We start from the raw sequence: 24,032 nt of genomic DNA on the forward strand, positions 1-24,032 counted from the left end.
AGTTGTGAGGTTATTCCACCGTCTGACTTAGAGGTCCCGAATGGCCTTTATCGGTGGGCATGAGTGTAGAGATACAACTCAAAGTCGCTCTGGCCCCTCAGATTTTCCCAACTCATCTTAAATGGTGGTGCCTAGAAGGACAGAGCCAAGAAAGCGCCTGAGATTCAAGTGAGAACATCCTGGTTCCAGGCCTGGGTCTTTACCTTCCTTTGAAGGTGGTATCTCACGGTCTGAGACTCTTTCTTATTCCTGTAAAGTTAAGTTGTTGAACCAGATGGCCAGTTTGGTACCTTCCAATTTGAATATGATCTAATGTCTGTATTTTTAACATTTGAGACTTTTTAAACTCCTTGGCCTATTTTTAAGTGCAAACACGGCGCTGGCACTGATGACATAATAATACATGGGGAGAAGGGACTTTTCATGCTGAAAGAGCACACATTTTGGTGTTAGATGATAGACTTGCGTTTAAATCCTGCCTCTGACTCCTATTTATTTATTTATTTTTAAAATATATTTTATTGATTCTTTACAGAGAGGAAGGGAGAGGGATAGAGAGTTAGAAACATCGACGAGAGAGAAACATTGACCAGCTGCCTCCTGCACACCCCCCACTGGGGATGTGCCTGCAACCAAGGTACATGCCCTTGACCGGAATCAAACCTGGGACCCTTCAGTCCACAGACTGATGCTCTATCCACTGAGCCAAACCGGTTTTGGCATGCCTCCTGCTTTTAAAGAGCAATAGGTCAATCGAGTAAATTTGAAGATCTAATTGGCTGTATTAAATCGAGAGGTGCTCCCAGAAACTGTACCATATAGTAGTACAGAAAGGCAGAAACTGTGCCAGACAAGGAAGCGATTAGCAAAAGAAAAAGAAAAGAAAAAGGTTGTTTCAGGCCAGGTTACCTTCCCTTAGGGAAAGGCAGGGGTCTTACCAGACAAAGTGCCTCAGTTGCCTTTCGGTGTAGAGGGCCCACGTGAGAGGTTACCTCACGGGTACTGACCGGAACATTCCAGATTGAGTAAGATTACATTCCTGGAAAAAGTTGAAACTGCAATTAGGTCAGGTATTAAGTAGGTTCCGCCCTGACTGGTCTGACTCAGTGGATAGATAGAGTGTTGGCCTGTGGGACTGAGGGGTCCCAGATTCGATTCTGGTCAAGGGCACATGCCCAAGTTGGGGGCTTGATCCTCGGTGCGAGGTGTGCAGGGGGCAGCCGATCAGTGATTCTCATCGTAGATGCCTCTCTCTCTCTTTTCTTCTTCCTTCCTCTCTGAAATCAATGAAAATATTGAAAAAGAAGAGTAGGTTCAGTGTCATGGGCTTTAGCACAAGTGTCTCCATTTGGATCTGGGGTTTTCTCTTTAAGACACTATCAACTGTGTGACCTTGGACAAGTCACCTTTGGATCCTTGGTTTCCACGTCTGTAAAATGGGAGAAAACTGCACTTACTTTGCGGAGCTGTTTAAGAATTAAATGAAATGATGCCCACAGAGTGCCTAACACCGTGTCTGACACTATTAGACTTTCAACAATGTTGGTAACTAGTATTATTGTTATTAAGCTATTAACTCTAGGATGTTCGTTTGTTTTGAAAAGTCCAAAGGGGACATAAAGGCTCTGAAGATAACTGTGTTAAGTCTTAGAAATGAAAGGTGCTTAAGAGGGAAGGGATTTTTAGGTATCCTCCAGGCTAACTCTCTCGTTTTGCCAGTTACTAACCTGTGGCTCAGAGAAGAGATTTGTCTTGAGTCCCTAGGACCCTGAAGGTCAGAGCCGGCTAGAGAAGCCAGGTCTTCAGATCCCCATCTTAGAGCTCCATTTCCACACCACCCTGCCCCACTTGTTACCATTCTTCATCATTTTGCATAGAGCAAAACCCGGTGTAACCCAGAATGACTCAGATGAGCCCCATGGTATGGAAAACTCTGATATGTGGCTTTGAATTCTATTAGAAACCCTGATTACTAGTTTCTCTGATGGAACCCATGGCCTCATAGTAGCCGCCAGCATCCTCCTACTTCTCAGAACCTCTGTGAATAGGATGCTTCAACTGGATGATCCAACAAACAGGCCCATTCATGTAAGGCTTTCTCATTTCAGGAATAGGGAGTCCATTCCCCAAAACAATACAAACCAGGCTATTGCTATTCCAGAAACTACACCTTTAATAAAAAAGGAAAAATTTGAATTAATTTCCTTTGATAGCTAGCATTTTTTGAATACTTTATACATGCCTGGGACCCTACTAAGCACTTTATATTTTTTATACTCTCCCCCTCCCCAACTTAAAAAATTGTTATAAAATATACTTAATATCAAGTTTACCTATTAACCATTTTAAGTGTACCGTTTAGTGATATTAAGTACATTCGTGTTGTGCAATCATTACCACCATTCATCTCCACAACTCTTTTCATCTTCTAAAAACCAAAACTCAATTACCCATTAAACAATAATTTCCCATTCCTTTCTCCATTCTAGTGTGTGTGTATGTGTGTGTGTGTGTGTGTGTGTGTGTGTCTGAGTGAAACTCTCAAGTCCTTTTGAACATCACAAATATTTAAAGATGGAATCTTTTTTTTTTTTTTTTTTTTTTTTTAAATATATTTTTTATTGATTTTATACAGAGAGGAAGGGAGGGAGATAGAGAGTTAGAAACATCGATGAGAGAGAGTCATCGATCAGCTGCCTCTTGCACACCCCCTACTGGGTATATGCCCGCAACCAAGGTACATGCCCTTGACCGGAATCGAACCCGCGTCCCTTCAGTCCCCAAGCCGACGCTCTATCCATTGAGCCAAACCGGTCCCGGCTAAAGATGGAATCTTAAGACCTGGCTTCCACAGCTTTATGGGAAAAAGAAAATCACATTTCATCCACCATCATACTTTCTATCACCTTTATTTGGACTACTCTAAGTACTTCATTTAAGTGGAATCATAAGGTATTTGTCTTTTTCACTGAGCATAATATACTCAAAGTTCATCCATGTTGTAGCATGTATCATAATTTCTTACTTTTTAAGGCTGAATAATATCCCATTGTGTGTGTGTGTGTGTGTGTGTGTGTGTGAGAGAGAGAGTATATAATGTATTTTGCTTATTCATTTATTTGTCAGTGGACACTTGGATTGCTTCCACATTTTACCTATGAACATGGAACTCCAAAAATCTGGTCAAATCTCTGCTTTCATTTTTTGGGGATTTATATCAAGAAGTGGGATTGCCAAAACCGGTTTGGCTCAGTGGATAGAGTGTCGGCCTGCGGACTGAGGGGTCCCAGGTCAGATTCCGGTCAAGGGCATGTACATTGGTTGCATGCACATCTCCAGTGGGAGGTGTACAGGAGGCAGCTGGTCGATGTTCCTCTCTCATCGATGTTTCTAGCTCTCTATCCCTCTCCCTTCCTCTCTGTAAAAAATCAATAAAATATATTAAAAAAAGAAAAAGAAGAGGGATTGCTGGATCATACAATAATTCCATTTTTAATTTTTTTGAGGAACTGTCATATTGTTTTCTATAGTGTTTGTACCATTTTTCATTCCTACTAATAATACACAGGGTTTAATTTTCTCCATATCCTTGTCAAAATTTGTTATGTTCTCTCTGTGTGTGTGTGTGTTTTGTGTTTTGTTTCTGACTAGTTGTAGATCTATCCAGATTTTCTATTTGTTCAGGATTAGTCTTGGTAGGTCTAATGTTTCTAGAAATTTATCTATCTTATCTAGGTAATCTGATTTGTTGGCATTCAATTGTATATAGTACTCTTACAGTCCTTTTATTTCTATTTCTATTGAATCAGTAGTAATGTCCCCACTTTCATTTCTGATCTTAACAACATGAGTCTTCTCTTTTTCTTAGCTTATCTAACAAAAGGTTTGTCAATTTTTATCTTCTTGAAGAACCAACTTTTGGTTTTGTTGTTTTTCTCTTTTGTTTTTCTAATCTCTATATCACTTATTTGTGCTCTCATCTTCATTTTTTCCTCCATTCTGCTAGTTTTGAGCTTAGTTTTTTTTTTTTTTTTTTTTCTAGTTCTTTAAGTTGTAAAGCTAGGTTGTTGATTTGAGGCCTTTCTTCTTTTTTAATGTGTTTATAGCTATAAATGCTCTCCTTAAGCAATGCTGCATCCCATAAGTTTTGCTATACTGTTTTTCATATTCTTAATCATCATAAAAAAAAACTTAGTAACTTTTTATATTTTTAATACTTGTGATGTTCAAAAGGACTTGCGAGTTCAGCTAGTCCAAACTCTCAGGAATTCCTTTTATATAAACCAGACCTCTACTCTAAATACTTGGGGAGAAAGGAATGTGTGAGAAAAGTTCTGAAGATTTAACTGCTGCATTCCATTTTTAAAATCCTCACTTGAGGATATTTTATTGATTTAAATATATATTACTGATTTCAGAGAAGAAAGAGAGAGGGAGGGAGAAAGAGAGAAACATCAGTGATGAGAGAGAATCATTCATTGCCTGCCTCCTGCATGCCCCCCACTCAGGATTGAGCCTGCAACCCAGGCATGTGCCCTAACTGGGAGTAAAACCGTGACCTTCTGGTTCATAGGTGGGCACTCAACCAATGAGCCACACCAGCTTGGCTTATAGATTTTAGAGAGAGAAGAAGAGAGAGAGGGAGAGGAAGAGGAAGAGGGGAAGGGGGAGGGGGAGGAGTAGGGAGAGGGGGCGGAGGAGGGGGAGGAGGAGGGGGCAGGAGAGAGGGAGGGGAGGAGGTGGGAAAGGGAGAGGGAGAGGGGGAGGGGGAGGGGGGAAATGGGGAGAGGGAAAAGGGAAAGAGGGAGTCAGAGGGGGACGGGGAGGGGGGGAGGGGGAGAGAGAGGGGGAAGGGGAGAGAGAAAGAGACATGGATGAGAGAGAGAAACATCAATTTGTTGCCTCCCATAGGCACCCTAACCCGAGATCAAACCTGCAACCTGGGTATGTGCCCTTCTGGGAATTGAAACTTCTACCTTTCAGTGTGCAGAACAACACCCCAACCAACTGCGCCACAACAGCCAGGGTGCATTCCAGTTTTTTAAAAGTTTTTTTTTTTTAATTATTTCATTTAATTTGATTTATGTAGGGTAAAATAAAGAAGAGTATGGGCTTCGATCCATTTTTAACATTAAAAGAAACAAACATTCATTCTGTAACAGAATTCATAACTTTGTGTTTTGTTCTTTTTAAAGCCTCCAGTTAAGTTTCTATCAACAGTTCTTGGCAAAAGTAATCTTCAGTTTTCGGGGATGAATATAAAACTGACCATCTCAACATGCAGCCTTACATTAATGAATCTTGACAACCAACAGGTAAGATTATGAATGTCATTTATGGCTTAACATATTATCTATTTCTCTGGAGAGTCTGAGCATAATAAAGAGAATAGTTTCAGGCAGTGTGCCTAAAATTTACTAAGGCATAGGGGGGAAAAAATCTGCCAAGGATTTATACATTCTAATAATTGGAACAGCCTTTCTAATCCATCACTGGGCATTTAATTGCTTGCATACTTGCACCTTACCTAATTGGGTTTGTAATAAGAACCAAAGTGCAAATAATATAATAAATACCATTTGGTAACACCTATTTTTTATATTTTCAAATATGTTTTTATTGATTTTTAGAGAGAAAGGGAGAGGGACAGAGAGAAACATTGATGAGAGAAAAACATCGATCGGCTGCCTCCTGCACACCCACTCCTGGGGATAGAGCTCAAAACCGGGCATGTGCCCTAACTGGGAATTGAACTGGTGACCTCTTGGTGCATGGGACAACACCCAACCCACTGAGCCATACCAGCTGGTCAACACTTATTTTTTAATCAGTCATTTATTACTCTCCACCAATACTTCTGGAAGAAAAAGCAATTTCACCCTGGCCCGAATGGTGAACATCGTCCCATGTACCAAAAGGGTGCTGGTTTAATTCCCTGTCAAAGCACATACTTGGGTTGTGGGTTTGATCCCCAATTGGGGAGCATACAGAAGGGCAATCGACTGACTTCAGGCGAGGATTAAAAAACATAACAAGCAATTTCATGATCAGAATTAAGCACAGAGTGATGCTAAGGTTAATGTTATAGCTAACTGAAATTTAAGCAGAAAACATTTTCTTACAAATCTTGAAATTGAAAGCTTTCTAAAACGTTATTGTATAAACATAATTTTTTCAACTTTGATGACTTATGATACTGAGTTTTTATTGTTAACCTTCTTTTATTTAAAAAAATATATTTTATTGATTTTTTTCAAAGAGAGGAAGGGAGAAGGATAGAGAGCTAGAAGCATCTATGAGAGAGAAACATTGACCAGCTGTCTACCACACACCCCCAACTGGGGATGTGACCACAACCAGTGTACATGCCCTTGACTGGAATCAAACCTGGGACCCTTCAGTCCACAGACCGACTCTCTATCCACTGAGCCAAACCGGCTTCGGCTAACCTTATTTCTTAAAGAACAGCATTGCTTGTGTCCTAGTGGGTTTGGCTCAGTGGATAGAGCATCCACTTGAAGGGTCTCAGATTTGATTCCAATCAAGGGCACATGCCCAGGTTGCCACCTGGATCCCCAGTAGGGTGTGTGCAGGAGGCAGCCAATCAATGATTCTCTCTCATCACTGATGTTTCTCTCTCTCTTCCTCTCCCTTCCTCTCTGATATCAATAAAAATATATATATTTAAAAAAGAATAGCATTGCTGAAGCAAATGTAAAAGACATAGAAACAATGAGCTAAATGTGTACCCTAAAATAGGACACTTTTTACTTGCTTTATATTTTTAAAACTAAATTCCTTATATCAGGTTAGTTACGTGTGTTAAAGTCTATTTTTTTTCTTTCTAATATGTAGTGATTGGAGATTTTTACTTTAAGGTTTTACTGGTTCGAGTGCTGTCGATCAGGGACACGTGGAGGGTGTACTGTGTACTTGGCCATGATAAAACACTAGGAGATTTTGAGGTCACATATAGGTTGAAATCCTGGCTTTGCTATGAATGAACAAGTTACCCTACCACTCCGTGTTCCTCATCAGTGAAAGAGGGTGATAGTGCCTTTTCATCGAGTTTCTGAGGGGACGGATTTAGCAATAATCTGTCTCATGGGGTCATTTAGAGGACTAGGTGAGATCATGGATGTCAACCACTTAGCCCAGTGCCAGTCACATGGTATCTATTATTATTATTATTTACCAAACATCCTTCTTTGAAACCTTTACATATACATACTCAGTACTTAATGGGGGAAGCATATTATATAACATTATAAAATTGTCAGTAACATAGAAGTACAGTTACATACACTTTGATTTCCTTTTTTTTGGCTAAAACACTCACTTGGGTTGTTGAGGACTGTTTTATTTTTTTAATCCAAAAGCAGAATTAAATACATTGATTCCACAGTAGTATAAATCATCATAGAGAAAAATGCATACTATTAAGCAGTTCAAAACAGATTCCTGTGTCATTGGGTCCTCGTTGGTTATCCAGGAGAGGTGACACCTCTGTTACAATGGCAGGGGAACCTTGGGAAGTGCCACACAGCTGGGCAGAAGGTAAAACATTCTTTCAGATGCTTTGTCTTCAAGACATTTGTAGATTTAAAGTTTATGTTTAGTTTTCAACCTTGTGTACAGTATCAGGGACGCTCAATGCTATTAGTTATGAGATTTCACCGAGTATAGGAGCCCTCGAATTGTCTCAGAGTTTTGTAGGGAAGGAAGAGTAGGCAGAGCTGGAGCCAATCTGGTGACAGCCTCACGTGCAGCGTCTAAAGAGCATTTTAAAAATGATTTTAAAATTCCCCAGTCACCCTAGTCCACAGGGTGACTGAGGAATGGGGAGTTGAGGAAGCATAGGGTTGTGATGTGTGTGGCAGGGGTTCTAGTTTATTCTCAGCATTTCCTCATCCCCCACTGCCTTTTCTTCCCCAGGCCCCTGCAATTAGAGATGATATTGCCGCACGCCCATCACCTTTCTGGCAGAACCGAAATAGGGACAATGGGGTGGGCAGCTTCCACCATCAGTGGTTACAGCAATGGGGTACCGTAGGGAGTGAACCACGTCTTTTCTGCACCGGTGCCATGACATGGGGTTTAGTTCAGCTCAGGGCTGGAATGGTGACCAAAGTTAGGATCTCACTGATACCCCACAGTTCAAATAATTTTGAACTATTCTGCAGGCCTGGGGGAAATGGCTTGGGGGCACTGTACAAATAGATGTGCCACACTCCAGATGCTTAAACTCAAGACGCTTTATACATTTCATCAAAAGGACAACTTCAGTGTTCGAGGCAGCAAAGAAGCAACCTTATGGAGAGAGCGTGAGAAAAGGATTTCGTATTTACATTCTCCTTTTAAAAAGCTACCCTTTGAAGTTCTAAGATAAATACAAAGATACACTAATGCCTCCCCCTCCCTTAACTTCTAAGATATACTTTGGACTGAAAACATAAACAGGCTCAAGTTTATAGATACATTCATAGAGGACAGAGTTTTTATGGGTCAGTTGGTTCACATTTATTTTCAGCCACTGAAACTTTAAAAATATAACTAGCCATTCACTTCCAGAAAACGTCTCATAGGACTTCAGAGGCAGGAAAGAAAACTATAATAAACACATAAAGCTTGCAGTTTTTAAAACTTATCGTATTTTGGGAAGGCAAAATATATTTTGGAAAAGCAAGTTACAGGGTTTAAAAATGGTTTTTGTATATTCCTTGTTTTAAAAAGTCAAACAACATACCTCCTTGACATATTTTAATACAAGTATTTTAGTGCCTTAAGCAAAAATGTCAGTCTCAGTAGTTTCCATTCTTAGTTTTGCTTTATTCATTTCTACATCTCCTACCACACAGCTCTAACAGCTACTGAAATTGAGAAGAGTAACAAAGAGATAAGGAGGGTAAAAACCAAACAGGAAATAAGAGACATTCTTTAGTCTCAAATATTTACAGAGTCCAGGCAAGTAATGCAGTGTTTAGGCACAAGAGAAACCATTGTTGTGCCAGGCCGGTACGGCTCAATGGTTGAGCATCGACCTATGAAACAGGAGGTCCTGGTTCTATTCCAGGTCAGGGCACATGCCCAGGTTAAAGGCTCCATCCCTAGTAGGGAACATGCAGGAGGCAGAAAATCAATAATTCTCGCTCATCATTGATGTTTCTCTCTCTCTCCCTCTTCCTTCCTCTCTGAAATTAATTTAAAAAAACTCTTCCTTTCTTAAACCAATAAAAATATATCTAAAAGAAAGTTTTTTTAAGAGGTGCAAGCACAATAAACGGTGAGTGCCACTTGGACTCCTGTTAGCGAGACCACACTGGGGGTCATGCAAACAGAACACCTTCCCTATGTAAAGGTGAATCAGGTGCTTTCTCCATGTCACTGTAGGCCAAGGACTGCCAGCTCTCCTAATTTTGAAGAAGAAAAAAAAAGGATGGAAACCTGGGAATTTTACTGCTCTCTCGAGAATGAAGTGTTGGCCTTTAATTATGAGCCAAACTAAACAGATCTGTCCTTAGGGCAGCCAATGCGGGATATCTGATTAAAGTAAGCATTTTGTAATGTTTATGAACAGATGCAGAAAATGCTCCCCAAATCACATTGCGTACTCATAAGCTTAAGTTCCCTCTCTCCCCACACAAAACCAGGGCCAGAATTTTCCCAGAATCCTTTCTTTAGTACCCATTAAATGAAGAGATACATTGCTTTCCCTAATGTCTATTACCATGTATCTCTTTAGTTTCCATTAAATTGCTATTATGTTAATTATACATAATTATTCCTATTTTCAATTCAGGACTGAAGCAGAAATATTAAGTAATTTGTCTACTTAGAAAGTTAGTAAGTAGTGGAGCCTAAATTTGAATCAGGTAGGCTGGGTCCAGTCTGTGATAAGGTTTATAATAGAAATACAAATGATTTTACACTCCCAACAGGGGTGTTAAAATGGTAACATTTTATACCTTCAGTAAAGTAACAAGTAGTAATTTCAGTGGTCTCTCAGTTCACCGCCTGTTTCTAAGACCAACAGACAAGCATTCGGAGTCAGCTGCGGAAGGCAGGTCTTTCTCTCCAAAGCAAGCCTTCAAACCCAACAGGGAGTGGGTTTTCTCTCCCCCTCCTCTTGCCCCCCATCAGCCCCAGAGAAATAGAATCACCTCTCTGGATTTGTGGACTTGTTTTTTCTGTGTCTATTTCCTACATCTTTATCCGGAGATAAACACAGCTGGTTAGTTCGTGTATTTGCATCCTCTTCCTCCCCCTGCCACCCCCCTCCGGGTACTGTACTGTTCATTCACATCTCACAGGCCATTGATTACTTATCCAGACTCACCTAACTGCAGCTAAGAGCTGTCTGGAAATGCAGTGGAAGTGAGGCATGGAGGAGGCCGGATTAAGAAGTTGAAGTTCTTTCCCCCATCTGTCTCTCCCTGCTCACCAGGCTAGTGTTCTTATGATCATCCTTATCAGTCCCATGTTTTACAGAAAACCACCCCTCTCTCTAAGGCCCCGAGTTGTCATGTTGTATTAGAGGTGTCTTCTGTTGCCGTAATGGAGCAAAAACATCTTTATTGGTCATAAGACCTGCCCATACACTGTTTCTCTGGTCACAGCCTTCTGACAGAATTATCATAGAACTTTAGAACCTTAATAAGATAACTGCAGTAACATGCTCACTAATAGGGCAGGTTTTCCCAGGTTGGCAAATTCTCTTCCATTTACTCAATTCAGTTTCCCAAGTTAATTTGCAAATCCCATATTTGAAGCTGGAACACTTTCCCTAAATCTAAATCATGAAGTGGCTGCAATAATGCAATGAAATAGAATACAGTAAAAATAGTATATGAAGTGTGGGTGCATACTAATTATTAGCCAAACAAAATACACAGAACAAGAAATTTTATTATCTCAAATGCTGGTGCATAACCAATAACAAGCTTAATTAGAGGAGGAGACAGAGGGAAACCTCAGAAATTTCTGGATAGGTTTGAAACCTTTAAAGGTTGACGGCATAACTGTTCACAGAGTCCTTTTTAAATGTAGGGCCTTTCTTTCACTTGACAACTTTCACTTAACAGTTCTTCCATGATGAAGTTCCACCAGTCTTTTCCCTGCAAAGTTAAAGGTAAAATACAATTTCTCTAGGATATGGAGGTTATTAGAAATAGTTTTCTTGATACGTTCACATACATTTTAATGTTTGCATTTGAAAATGTACTAAGGATTTCATTTTTTTTTTACTTTTAAAAATAATGGTCAATCAAGATAATGAATTTCTTGAATTACAGATCACAACAGCTTTATAAATGATCAAGATAGACGTACAAATAAAATTTCAGATGCTCTTAGAACAGGATTAAGAAGTTGAAGTTCACATGATACCTTTTTCTCCTGGGGATTGCTTTTTCTTCTGGGATGCTAAGAACATTCACCTGATTATTATCATCTACTAAAAAAAAAAAAAAAATTTAGCCTTTGATTCCTATAGCTTGAATAGATCACAAAGTGGAATTTTCAGTTTCCTCAATAGGCTTTCTGTCCAATACACCCAGAAGACATCTGGTGTCCTACGCTGGCTGGCTACATTCCTTTTCCTCACGCCATTAGCATCAGTGTGCTCTTGCACTGGCCAGCAGTTCGTCTTGGTCACGATGTATTCTTGCAAAACCATTCCTTAGGGTTGGATGTGGAAGTCATTTTTTTTTTTTTTTTCCCAACGCAAAGAAGAGAATCCGGATCAATCACAAAGTCAAAGAAAGCCATGGTATTTCAGGACAAACAGGTTTGCAACAGTCCTAAGATCCTTTTTCTTCACCAGTTATTTTCCCCCCTTTTTCACCACTGTGCAGTCACTGCCCTATTCTATTCTGGAAAAAAAAAAAATGTTTTTTTCTTTGAAGACCAAGTGTTTCATTGGCACGGAACTATGTGGAATACACCCGAGAGACAGTGGAACGCTGGGCCTCCCCGCAAGGGGTCTCCTCCTCCTCTGGAACCGCACGGAGCTAATCTTTGTCGATGATCTCGTCGCAGCCGAGCTCCTCGGTCAGACGGTTGACCACCATCAGGGAGAAGAGCTCCTCGATGAAGGCCAGCTGGTCGAACGGGGTCTTCTCGTACTGCACCTGGAAGCCGCCGTCCGCGCCCGCCTCCCCGGAGGTTCGCAGGAACATCTTGTTGGCCTCGTCCAGGGCCGCGGAGCCGCGGAAGCCCGGCCGCTGCGCCGCCTCCTCGGGGTAGTCGTAGTCGTCCTCCCAGTCATCGAACTCCTCCGCCTCGAAGTCGGCGCCCGCGAACACGGCCGGCAGCTCCTCGGGGCCGGGCCGGCCTGCTAGGCCGCGGCCCCCCGCCGCCGCCATGGCCTGCGCCCCCTCCTCCTCCATCGGGCCTTCCTCCTCGGGCTGCGGCGGGCCCCGGCCGCCTACCTCCATCGGCGGCAGGTCCCCCTCGCCGCCCAGCACGTCCATCTGCAGGTCGTTGCTCTCCTCGTACAGCACGGACAGCGCGTGCAGGTCCGCCATGGCGCCGGCAGCGGCTCGGGCTCTGGCTCGGGATCGGGCGGGGCGTGTGCTGCGGAGCCGGGCGGCGGTGCGCGTGCCCCGGCGGCGTGCGCGCCCCCGCGTCAGGGTGACCCCCTCCACCCCGGCGCCGCGCCCGCCCCGCGCGCGCCCCTCGCCCCGCGCGCCGGCTGCCGGGGACGCGCCTGCGCGGCCGGGAGGGCTGCGTTGTGTTCGGTCCAAGGAAGGGATGTCGTCTGCAGAGGCTGCGCTGGCAAGAGCGTTACTTTGTCTCCGCGTCGCTGGAAGACGTGGCTGCTCAGGATGCTGCAAACCGGGGGATGCGCGCCGCCGTGGCAACGCATCCTCCTCCTTCCCGCTCCCTCCCTTCCTCCCGCCTCCGTCCTCCTCCCGCCGCCCGCGGCCATCGCGGCTGCTCCCGGGCTCGAACTACCCTTTGTCTGCGCAACGCACTTCTGAATCGGCCCCTGCAAACCACACTGGGTTCGCAACCTCAAAGCAACATGTTAAGAATGCATCTGGAAGCCTTTTAAGAATGAAAGCTTTTTTTTTTTTTTTTTTTTTTTTTTTTTTTTTTTTTTTTTTTTTTTTTTTTTCCCTTTCGATGTTCCTCATTAGAAGTTCAATAAGCATATTTCCCGTGCTCTTTTAAAAAAGTTCTAGTGAGGATATATCCTCGGTCCCATTTCTTTTTGCAAGAGGTAACTTTCCATTATCATCCATTTGATGTGTATGCTTTAAATCCTTTTTCTTAGCATTCGCAGGGATCTTAGGGGAAGTAGGGAAAAATCTTACTTTTTTTCCAATGTCTCACATAGCTGTCTTCAATTTACAAACCAAATCCCCTCAGCTATGTCTAGAAGATATAGATATATTGTAGATATAGATATAGATATAGATATCTAGCAATGCAAAAATCATTTCCAATTTTTTGATAAACTGGCTAAATGAATGTCTACATATGCCAGTTTCTCTAGAATAAATGCAGTATTTGGAAGTTGAAAGGTGGAATCATAGGGTATTCATACTTTAATTTCAACAAATACTGTCAAATTGCTTTCCAAAGTTGCTATACAAATATCAGTTCTAGCCTGCAGTGTTTGAGAATATCCATACCCTTGCCACACGTGATTGTGTTGAACTTGGACAGTTTATCAATTTACTGTATCTTGTTTTGTTTTGAATAGTCTTGATTTCTTAGACACTGATTATTTTTTCAGTTTGTTTATTAACATTTGTATTCTGAAAATTAACTGGTCTTTAGGTTTATTTCTTTTTCTTATGGATACATAAGAACTCCTTATGAACTCTGACTATATGAATACTTTTGTTTTATATGCTCTAAATATATTCTCTCTTCCTATTGTTTGTCCTGTTTCAGGGGTCTTTTCTAATACAAATTTTAAAAATGAGTTTTTATGTAATCTAATTTGAGGGGATTTTTTGTTTGTCTTCTAATAAGATGGGGTTTTCCTACATCAAGGTTCACAAGCATAATCTTTTTTTTTTTTTTTTTTTTTTTTTTTTTTTTTAAATATTTTATTGATTTTGTACAGAGAAGAAGGGAGAGAGATAGAGAGCTAGAAACATCGATGAGAGAGAGTCATCGATCAGCTGCCTCCTGCACACCCCCCACCGGGGATATGCCCGCAACCAAGGTACATGCCCTTGACCGGAATCGAACCCGGGACCCTTCAGTCCCCAAGCCAACGCTCTATCCATTGAGCCAAACCGGTCTCGGCCACAAGCATAATCTTTTATCTGCCTTCTGATGTATTTGTTGATTTTTTTTTAATGAATCAAACATTTATTTATATAGATAGTATGAGGACAGGAGTTATTTATATATTTTTTTCCAGATAAGCCAGCCAACTCCATTAATTTAATCACTTATCGTTTTGTCTTAGATGACACATTTATCATAGACTAAAAGTTCATGAATATGTGACTGTTTTTCGACTTTGTATTCTAATGAAATCGTAGTTTTATAATATGCCTTGGTTATAAGGAAAATCTAGTCTCTTTGTTCTTTTTAAAAACACACATTTCCATTGATTTCAGAGAGGAAGGGAAAAGGAGAAATTTAGGAACATTAATGATGAAAGAATCATTGATTAGCTGCCTCCTACACACCCCGTACTAGGGATTGAGCCCACAACTTTGGCATGAGGCATGTCCCCTGTGCCCTGATCGGGAAAACCATGACCTCCTGGTTCATTGGTTGATGCTCCACCTCAGAGCCACACCAGCCAGGCTAGTCTCTTTGTTCTTTAAAAATTTTCTTTAGCTTTTTTTTTGCACAGTTGTTATTCTTCCATGTGAACTTTAGAGGCAATATGAAAAGTTCCCTGAATGACATTGGTGGAATTTTTAGTGGAATTGCATGGAAATTACAGATTAATTTGAGAGAGAATTGACATCATTACAATATTATCTTCTAATCCATTAAGGTGATATGTATCTTTTTTATTTTTTGCTTATTCAGGTAGTTATTTATGCCTTCCCATGAAGATTTTTTTTAAAAACTTTACACAGATCTTTTTAGATTTATCTGTAGTTACTTTTGTAAATGTACCTCCTTTACCCCCAATACAGTGTCTAATTGGCTATTGCTGATATAAAGGAATGACATTGATCTTTGTATAACTGAAATGTAAATATCTATAATAATTAAAGTGTAATATGCTAATTAGACCAGACAGCCGAACAACCTTCCGGATGACCTTCCGGCCGAGCCCCTTGCAGGAATTTAGTGCATTGGGCCTCTAGTAGAAAACATAAATAGGGAAAAGTTGCACACATAATAATGATTTCCACAAAATGAACATACTTGTTTAACTATTACTGGGATAAAGAAACACCATATAATTCCAGAAAACCATTTTCTCTCTCTTCCTTTGCCCCAAAAGTAACCAATATCCTGACTTCAAGCAGGATAAAATAATTTTGGCCATTTTGAGCTTTATAGAAATGAAATCATTCAGCCTATATTTTTTGTGTGTCTGGCTTCTGCCCAAGAAGCACGTTGTAGCTATTAGTAGTTCTTTGCTTGAATATCACTGTAGTTGTCACTGTGACTGGTTCCAGTTGCGGGCTTTTATGAAAAGGACGGTGCTTATCTTTTTAGCACACCATTAGGTGCACATATTCACACAATCCTGTTGTATATACATTTAGGAGTAGAATCGCTTGGTCGTTTTATATAAGCTACTTGAGCATATTCTGTTAAACACTTCTGAAGACAGGACTAGTTAATAGGTGCACAGTTGATATTTTAACGAACCCTCAAAACAGTATGACAAACACATTTCTGCAAAATAGGTCATTTCACCCTGGAGATTATGAACAAGTGATCCTAGAATCTCAAGTGAGAGAAACAGTCTTCTTAGTTAAATAATGCAGTTCACTTGAATAATGTTCCTTCGTATTGGAAATCCTAGTGGTAATTCCTTAGGATACTTTTGGTGGTGAGTGACTGAAAATCCAATTTATATAAACCTAAGTTAACTAGAAAAAAAAAAACAATAAAGGGGGACAGGAATTGTATTGGTTGAAATGATGAAACAAATGTTACAACCAGAGTTTTTATTTATTTATTTATTTATTTATTTATTTATTTTTATTGAATTTATTGGGGTGACATTAATATAGTTTTGTAGGTTTTAGGTGTACAATTCTATAATACGTCATCTGTATACTGTATTGTGTGTTCACTACCCTAAGCCAAGTCTCCCTCCATCACCACTTATGCCCCCTTTACCCTCTTTTACCTCCCTCACCCCCTTTCCCTCTGGTGATCATTATACTGTTGTCTGTGAGGTGTTTGTTTTGCTCTTTGCCTTAATCTCTTCACCTTTTTTTCACCCAGCCTTCCCACCCCCAGCTGTCAGTCTATACTTTTTTTTTTTTTTCTTTTATTTTTCAACTGCCAGCTGATTTTCCCCAGAGGGAAAGCTTCATTTTTTCCAGTAGGATTTTCCCACGTGTCAGCAAAAGATGGCTGGCTCCCAGAAGCTTTATGCTTACATGGTCCTGAATGGCAGCAAGAGAGGTATCCTTTCCTGTTGTCCACATCAGTTTCTCCCCAAAGACTTAGATTGGCTCTGCTGTATCCGGATGTTTCCTGATGGGCTAGGCCTGGGCCATGTGTCCACCTGCAAGGAGAGAGGCAATGAGACAGGCATGTCCAAACCACCTGAATCTCAGTGAGATTCTCATAAAATGTGGGTGGAGTCCTTTCCACAGGGATACCGTCCAGGCAAAAACAAAGCATATGGGTGTCCATTACTGTTAGATTATATGTAACTCGGAGTAATTAATTTATAGCATCACACATGTTTATTTTTTTATGTTTTCCAGATTATTGCAAATCACCACATGCAGTCTATTTCATTTGCCTCTGGAGGGGATCCTGTAAGTATGGGTTCACTAAGGTCTTTTTTTTAAGAGTTATAAAAACTTCCACGTAAAGCATGTTAGCCACTATAGGTGCTCTCCAAATATCTTACTAGAATTTGTGAGTAGCTACATGTAACAAGAAATTTAAAATTTGGTTTTGACAAAATACATCCCACCACTTATTGTTGTTTTTTTAAGTAAATCTTTATTGTTCAGATTATTACAAATGTGATCCTCTTCCCCCCCTCAATTGCTCCCCTTCACCAGGTTCCCACCCCACCCTCTGTCCTTTCCCCATCCCCCATTGTCCTCATCCATAGGTGCACAGTTTTTGTTCAGTCTCTTCCCGCACCCCCACTCCCCTTTTCCCTGAGAATCATCAGTCCACTCCCCTTCCATACCTCTGATTCTATTATATTCACCAGTTAATATTGTTCATCAGATTTTTAAATTCCCTTGGTTTTTAGATTCACTTGTTGATAGCTACGTATTTGTTGATCATAATTTTTATCTTTATCTTCTTCCTCTTCCTAAATAACCTCCTTCAGCAATTCATATAATTCTGGTTTGGTGGTGATGAACTCTTTTAGCTTTTTTTTATTTGTGAAGCTCTTTATCTGTCCTTTGATTCTGAGTGATAGCTTTGCTGGGTAGATTATTTTTGGCTGTAGGTTCTTGTTATTCATCACCTTGAATATTTCTTGCCATTCCCGTCTGGCCTGCATGGTTTCTGTTGAGAAATCAGCTGACAATCTTATGGGTGCTCCTTTATAGGTCACTACCTGCTTTGCTCTTGCTGCTTTTAATATTCTCTCTTTGTCTTTTGCTCTTGGAATTTTAATTATGATATGTCTTGGTGTGGTCCTCCTTGGATTCCTTTTGTTTGGGGTTCTGCGAGCTTCCTGGACATGTAAGTCTATTTCTTTCCCCAGGTGGGGGAAGTTTTCTGTCACTATTTTTTCTAGTACTCTTTCGGTATCTTGCTCTCTCTCTTCTGGAATCCCCATAATTCTGATGTTGGTTCGCTTGAAATTGTCCCAGAGGTTTCTTACACTATCTTCAACTTTCTGGATTCTCTTATCTTCTCCCTTCTGCAGAGGAGTGTCCTCTGGCTCTTTGTGTTCTAAATCTTTGTCTTGATTCTTGCGATCTGCCAGTCTGTTTTTAGGATTTTGTATAATATTTTTTATTTCAGACAATGTTTTCTTCATTTCTTGTTGATCCCTTATTATTTCTAGTTGCTCCCTTTTCATATCCTCATAGGTCTCATTTATTTTATCGGCCTTTTTTAGGATATTGTTGAATAACCTTATAACTGTAGTTTTGAACTCAGTGTCCAATCTTTTCTTTTCCTCCATCTCCTTCCTTTGTGTCCTTCTTCTTGTCTGCATTTTAGTTGTTTCCCTGATTTGATGAAATAGCTTTGTGTGCTAGGTGTTCTGGTAGAGCCCAGTAGCACAGCCTTCCCAGTTACCTGCAGTGGACAGTCTTGGTGTAGCCCTTTGTGGGCTGTGTGTGCAGTCTTGTTGTTAAGCTTTGCTTATTGTTGGTATCACTGGGAAGCGTTGATCTCCAAGCCAATTGGCTGTGAGGATCAGCAGTGTCTCAGCTAGGAGGGTTTCCGTACTCTGCTTGAATAGGGCGGGGTCTCGGGGTGGCGTAGACAATCTTTGGTTCCCTGTTAGTCTTGCCTTAGAAAAGTCCTGTTCGTGGAGAGTTTTGGAAGATTGGTTGCAGGTGCACGCGCACCTCTTTGGTAAAGGCACAGACAAGCTTTGGATTCCTGCAAGTCCCTCCTTAGAGAAAGCCAGCCTCTGGGAGAGCTTCTGTGCTCAGCCACAGTAGGGCGGAGTCTCGGGTTGGTGCAGACAAACTTTGTTTTCCCTTCGGCTCCTCCCCAAGTCCCGCAGTAATGGCCTCTGGCTTCACACACCTCCAAGAGATCTCTGCCCACTGCCTGACAGTCTGGCCTCTCCCTTTCTGGGGCCGTTTATCAGAGCAATAGGGTGATTCTGTTTTCCTCTCGGACAAGAAAGCCAGCTGTGTTAGCTGTTCGCCCTCTCCGCGCCAGGAGTAAGCCAGTAGCGAACTCAGCCCGGCCCGCCCTCTCTGCGTGCAGGGAGTAAGCCAGCAGCAATCTCGGTCCGGCCCTTCCTCTCCGCACCGGGATTAAGCCAGCGCCTTTTCACGCACACAGTTCTCCGTACCTTCACAGTTCCTGAGGTTCAGCGTGCCTTCTCTCTCCTTCCCAGATGGCAGAGCCTCCTCTCAGCCAGCCGTCTGGCGCTTCAGGGCAATGCCTCCCCTGTTTTTCAGTTCTAAATTCAAATTTGTTGTGGTAGGCTGCATTCGGGTGTCTACCCTATGCCGCCATCTTGGTTTCTCCCCACCACTTATTGTTAAAATAGTTGGATTAGTAGGCAAGCAGATAGCCAGGGAGTTATCATCTGAGAAGCTTCTTGCAGGTCACATCAAGGTCATGAAAAACAAACGTGTCATACATGTGTTGCCAGTCCTTCCTTAGAATTCTTCTCCACATAAAGTTCTAGGCTGATGCTATTAATCAGTTAGATTTGGCACATCCATGGCAACTAAGTCCCCTCTGGCAGAAGCTTATGGAGGCCTCGCTCAGGTGGGGAGAGCACTGCCGTTTCTGGCTACCAGGAGGCCACCAGGTGCTCATTTCGTGTGAAGGCACAGGGCTGAGCCAGCGTGGATCTGCAAGCCTCCTGTGCCAAGGGGAGAGTCGCTCCCTGATTAGGTGCTGCGCCATTTCTGGACTGTGGCAAGAGAAGGGCATCAAAGCTGAGAAGCCTGTGACTGAACAGAAAACAAACCTGTGTAAACTGAGAGAGTAGAATGGGGACATTGCTTCCCTTGACATCCTGACGTTTCTCCACCTGCACACATGTAGCAGGCTCAAGGAGAGCGGAGTCTGCCTGCCTGTCATGATGACTGACCATCATCAGGCATGTCAGGAAAGCATGGGGACCATATGAAGACCTGGTCCTGACTGACAGTCCCTTAACTTCTGTTCTGCATTTATTACTAAAGAGCACAGCCTTCAGAAATGAGGCAATAAACCCACTTGAACAGATGATTTTTTCCTCTCCAGCACATTTAGCTTCTCTCTTCAACTGGAGGAATAAAATTTAGGATCATAAATGATAGGACACATAAGCCAGAAACCCAAGAGAGGTATTGAATGGTAGTAAACACTGGATCTGGCAGCTGTTGTCACTGCAGAGTTTTGATGGATTTTAATGTCAAGGCTAAATATTTAAAGGAAAAATAAGTCTCTCCTGAAAGGAAATGAAGTTCTGAAGGTTCTGTGTCAAATTATTGCTTTCTATACTGGCATCTACTGTATTTAAGCAAGTTCCTCCTCTTGGGTGTTGGCATAACATTTTATATGTAAAATAATAGTTATATACTATTTAAATCAGCCCATTCTTTAAAGCATCTATTTGTTTTCTCATTGGTTAGCAGTGCCTCAAAGTATTTAACCAGGTCAAATATAGACAACTTGCCTTCAGAATGTCCTTGAAGCATATGGAAGAAAAGCAATCTTTACAGGATTTTAAATCACTGCTTCTTTTTTTTATTTTTATTGAATAAGTACTTAATTTCCCCATTAGGCTTCACTACTTCACCGTTTTAGCTTTGTGTGGTTATTCTCAAATGAATATTTAGTTCTATGGTGCCATCATCTTCTACACTAATAAAAGTGAAAGATGCAAATTGACCGTATCTCCACAATGACCACCAGCTAATCAGGAGTGAATATGCAAATCAGCACAACAAAGATGGTGGGTTAATTTGCATATGCAGGCGCCAAATCGATGGGCCTAGGTGGCACCAAGTGGCCTGGGTTCCGGGGACAGGCGCCAAACCCGAAGCCTCCTGGAACCATCGCTGCCCCTGGGAGGCCAAGGTGGCCATACCAAAGCAGCCTTCCTGGAACCATCGCTGGCCCTGGGAAGCCAGGGTGGCCCCACCAAGCAACCTGGGAGCACAGGCCTTGGCCCAGCACAGGCCTGGAGTAAAACGTTGACAGCAAGTCCTTTCAGTATAATTGGGGCATTATAGGCCCACTGAATGATCATTTCTTTTTCTATGAAACACATAACTCTGAAACAGTATTTATAATTAAATAAGTTCCATATATTTTGACATTTTACAGCCCTGGAAAGTTACATATTATGATCAGCAAAGTGAGAAGATGAAAATAGTTTTTAGGTTTTTAAAGATGTAACTAGTTTCTGTCTAGAAGACACACCAATTCAAAAAGTGATGGTTTTATTGTCCTATAGGACATTAGCTAGATTGTATCTAATTTAGCCGTTTTACTTTAGGCTGCAGGCTCCTCCCTGGCCAGGGCCCAGGTTAGGGCTCATGCAGGAGGCAACCAATCAAAGTGTCTCTCTCACACTGATGTTTCTCTCTGTCTTTCCCTCTTTCTTCCATCTCTCTAAAAACCAATGGAAAAATATCCTCAGGTGAGGATAAAAAAAAAAGGAAAGAAATAAAGAAATGTCATAGCCTATGAAAGAGACATCTTGAAAATGCCTAAAGAAAGTTGTCATTTTTTCATGGTGAAGGGACTGGAGTCCATGTTGATGAAAACACCTTGGCAGCTGCAGAGGCCAGCAGTGGCATCAGCAGCAGGATGATGGGGGCTGTGTCTTCCCTTGATCAGCCAGATTGCCTCCTGCAGAGGGAGGCCTACTGATGGCTTAGGCTTGCAGGGAGAAGGTCTAAGCTGTCAATAGGACATACCCTGAGGACTCCTGGACTGTGAGAGGGGGCAGGGTGGGCTGAGGAACACCCTCCCCGCTGCAGTGCATGAATTTTGTGCACTGGGCTTCTAGTTTAAAAATAAACCAAATGATAAGAGTTCCACCTTTTCCCCAAGAGATTTCACAAATGGCTTATAGCACACTCACTAGCAAGCAAGGGACATGTAGGGTGCCTGCCACTTAGCAGCTGCAGTATGACCCCAATTCTGAATCTGAAACCCCATCTATCCAGCCTTATCATCTGGTCTCACAGTGACACTAAGGGACATGTTAACTGAATCTAGCCTGGAAAAGCTAGCCCTGTCTTTTCTCTCTCACACCCATTTTAGTTTGATCATCCATGAAAGAACTCCAATACTTATTTTAAGAGACTTAAAGTAATGAATTCTATAAGTGTCAAGTGAAAAACAATCATTGCTATTTGCCTTAAGTTTTCCTTTTTGAGTTTTAAGGATTCCTGCCACTTTTAGGATTTGTCATAAGCATTTGCCATAAGCATGCCCTGCGTGATGCTGCTCGTAGTTCTCCAGAATCCCAATTACTTTTAGACCATGTTCATGTGTCTTTAGTTCTGTAGTTCTTCCAACTCACCAAGGGCCGTGGCCCCTACCAAAAGCAAACAGTAACAAACTTACACTTTGGGAAAGTATTTCCCTACTGAATGGCGTAGGACTTCTGTGCTCCCTGCAGCTGGAGCCGCAGCCTGCTGGTTGGAAATGAAAACTGGAGCCTTCATACACATTGGCACGAAGGTGGCATTCACCCTCAGGCCAGGGGAGTAGAGGAAAGAGGCTCTGGTGTCAAGTGGACTTGACCCATTTGTCCTCTCCAAGCTGCAGGGCCCTCACCTGTAAAATGGGAAGGGTCACCCTTGCCCAGAAGGGTGAGAATTGACTGAAATGACGCATGTAAACAGGTGCTTGGCACAGAGTGATGCGAGAGAACTATCCCCAATGTTGCTCACACACATCCATATTTTTTAGGACACTCATTGAGACAATGCACAACTTCACAGCTTGACTGGGTACAAGGGTTAGACGCTACGTCGCCATGGCCTAATGTAGTGTCCTTCTTTCTAAAAGTCTAACAAATACTGGGTGTTCTTCCTTACTGTCTGACCCTTGCTCTCCCTCACCTTTACTCGCTTCTCACAAATGGCTTACTTGTCTTCCTTCTGTCAGCCCTGGAGACATTTCTCCGTAATGCTTCTGCATCTACATATACTTGCTCCATTTCAGAAATGCGCTAACGAGTATGACCGGGTTAAATACATTTTCCCGTAGTGTCCCCTCTATTTGTGCTTTACTTTTAACATGCTTTAAGTTCTCCCAGGTATCCCAGTTACTGAATTTTAGAGCTCTAAGACTGTTGAAGATGAGGAAACAGGTCTGCAGAGATCCCACGACCTCTACCCCATCATCCAATCTATTGGACACCGTTGGCCGTTGGCGGCACCATACCGCCTCTTCAACTTTCAAAAGAGCAGCTAAGCCCCCAGCCATTGTGCCCTTCCTTCTAAATTATGTGAAAACAAAGCCTGGAGACATGAATTTACATATTTATAAGATAGTTCAAACCTTTTATCTGTTTGCATACGAGAAATTTACCTACGAGTGTGCTGTTTTTTAAAATGACTCAAGAATAGTTATGCAGATCCTGAGATCCACTTCCCGTTTGATTCACTGCGGTTATTAAATGATTGTCCTTGATGGTATTACAGACGCGGGCTTTTATTTCCTGCCAGTTGATTGCATCTTCCCTCTAGAGAGTCATGCTTCTAATCTTCCAATGGCAGTGTGTATTTTTTCCCTGAGAACTGAGATAACAAAAAGCATCTTTAATTATTCAAATCTTATCATTCATCAGCTTACTGTTTTCAATAAAAATCAGAATTACCAAGTGGCTTTTTGTTTGTTAGTTTTTACAAAGTCAGCAGCACATCTCTCGCTCTCTCTCTATTTAACTCCTTAGGTTTTAATGGGTTCTCTTTTTTAATAAATAACTTTTCCTCTGTCTTGATCAAATAAATGCTTATATTTCTGCTTTATTGTTCCTTAAGTTAATGTGCATTGCATGCAAGCAAGCCAACAACCACAAAATGCAAAGTGTTTCTTTAATGGGATTATTTTCTGATGCACATGGTGCATCTGTTTGGACAACGGGGACATCATGATGCCACCCACATCCAAGTTGATGACACCTTTGTGATTGGGTAACCCCTGGTATTTCAACTCTCAACCCAGGGATAGAATCACAGACCCTAATCATTTTTTTTTTTTGAGAACATATGTCCTAGCATATTACCTACCTGTAT

General features: G+C 41.7%; 2 protein-coding genes across 2 annotated transcripts in view; one reads left to right on the forward strand and one right to left on the reverse strand.

Moving 5' to 3' along the window:
• Window positions 1–24,032, forward strand: part of SHC4 (SHC adaptor protein 4) — a 117,459-nt gene that overhangs the window by 58,162 nt on the left and 35,265 nt on the right. The window contains exons 4-5 of the mRNA XM_036442802.2: window positions 5,196–5,315; window positions 16,881–16,934. Of these exons, the coding sequence (XP_036298695.1) occupies window positions 5,196–5,315; window positions 16,881–16,934 (174 nt within the window). The remainder of the gene's footprint in view (window positions 1–5,195; window positions 5,316–16,880; window positions 16,935–24,032) is intronic.
• On the reverse strand, window positions 10,886–12,597 carry EID1 (EP300 interacting inhibitor of differentiation 1). The gene has a single exon (XM_036442815.2). It carries the CDS (start codon window positions 12,522–12,524, stop codon window positions 12,009–12,011), a length of 516 nt encoding a protein of 171 aa, XP_036298708.1. The 5' UTR covers window positions 12,525–12,597; the 3' UTR covers window positions 10,886–12,008.

This window comes from Pipistrellus kuhlii, unplaced genomic scaffold, assembly GCF_014108245.1.
Source record: "Pipistrellus kuhlii isolate mPipKuh1 unplaced genomic scaffold, mPipKuh1.p scaffold_m20_p_1, whole genome shotgun sequence".
Lineage (NCBI taxonomy): Eukaryota > Metazoa > Chordata > Mammalia > Chiroptera > Vespertilionidae > Pipistrellus > Pipistrellus kuhlii.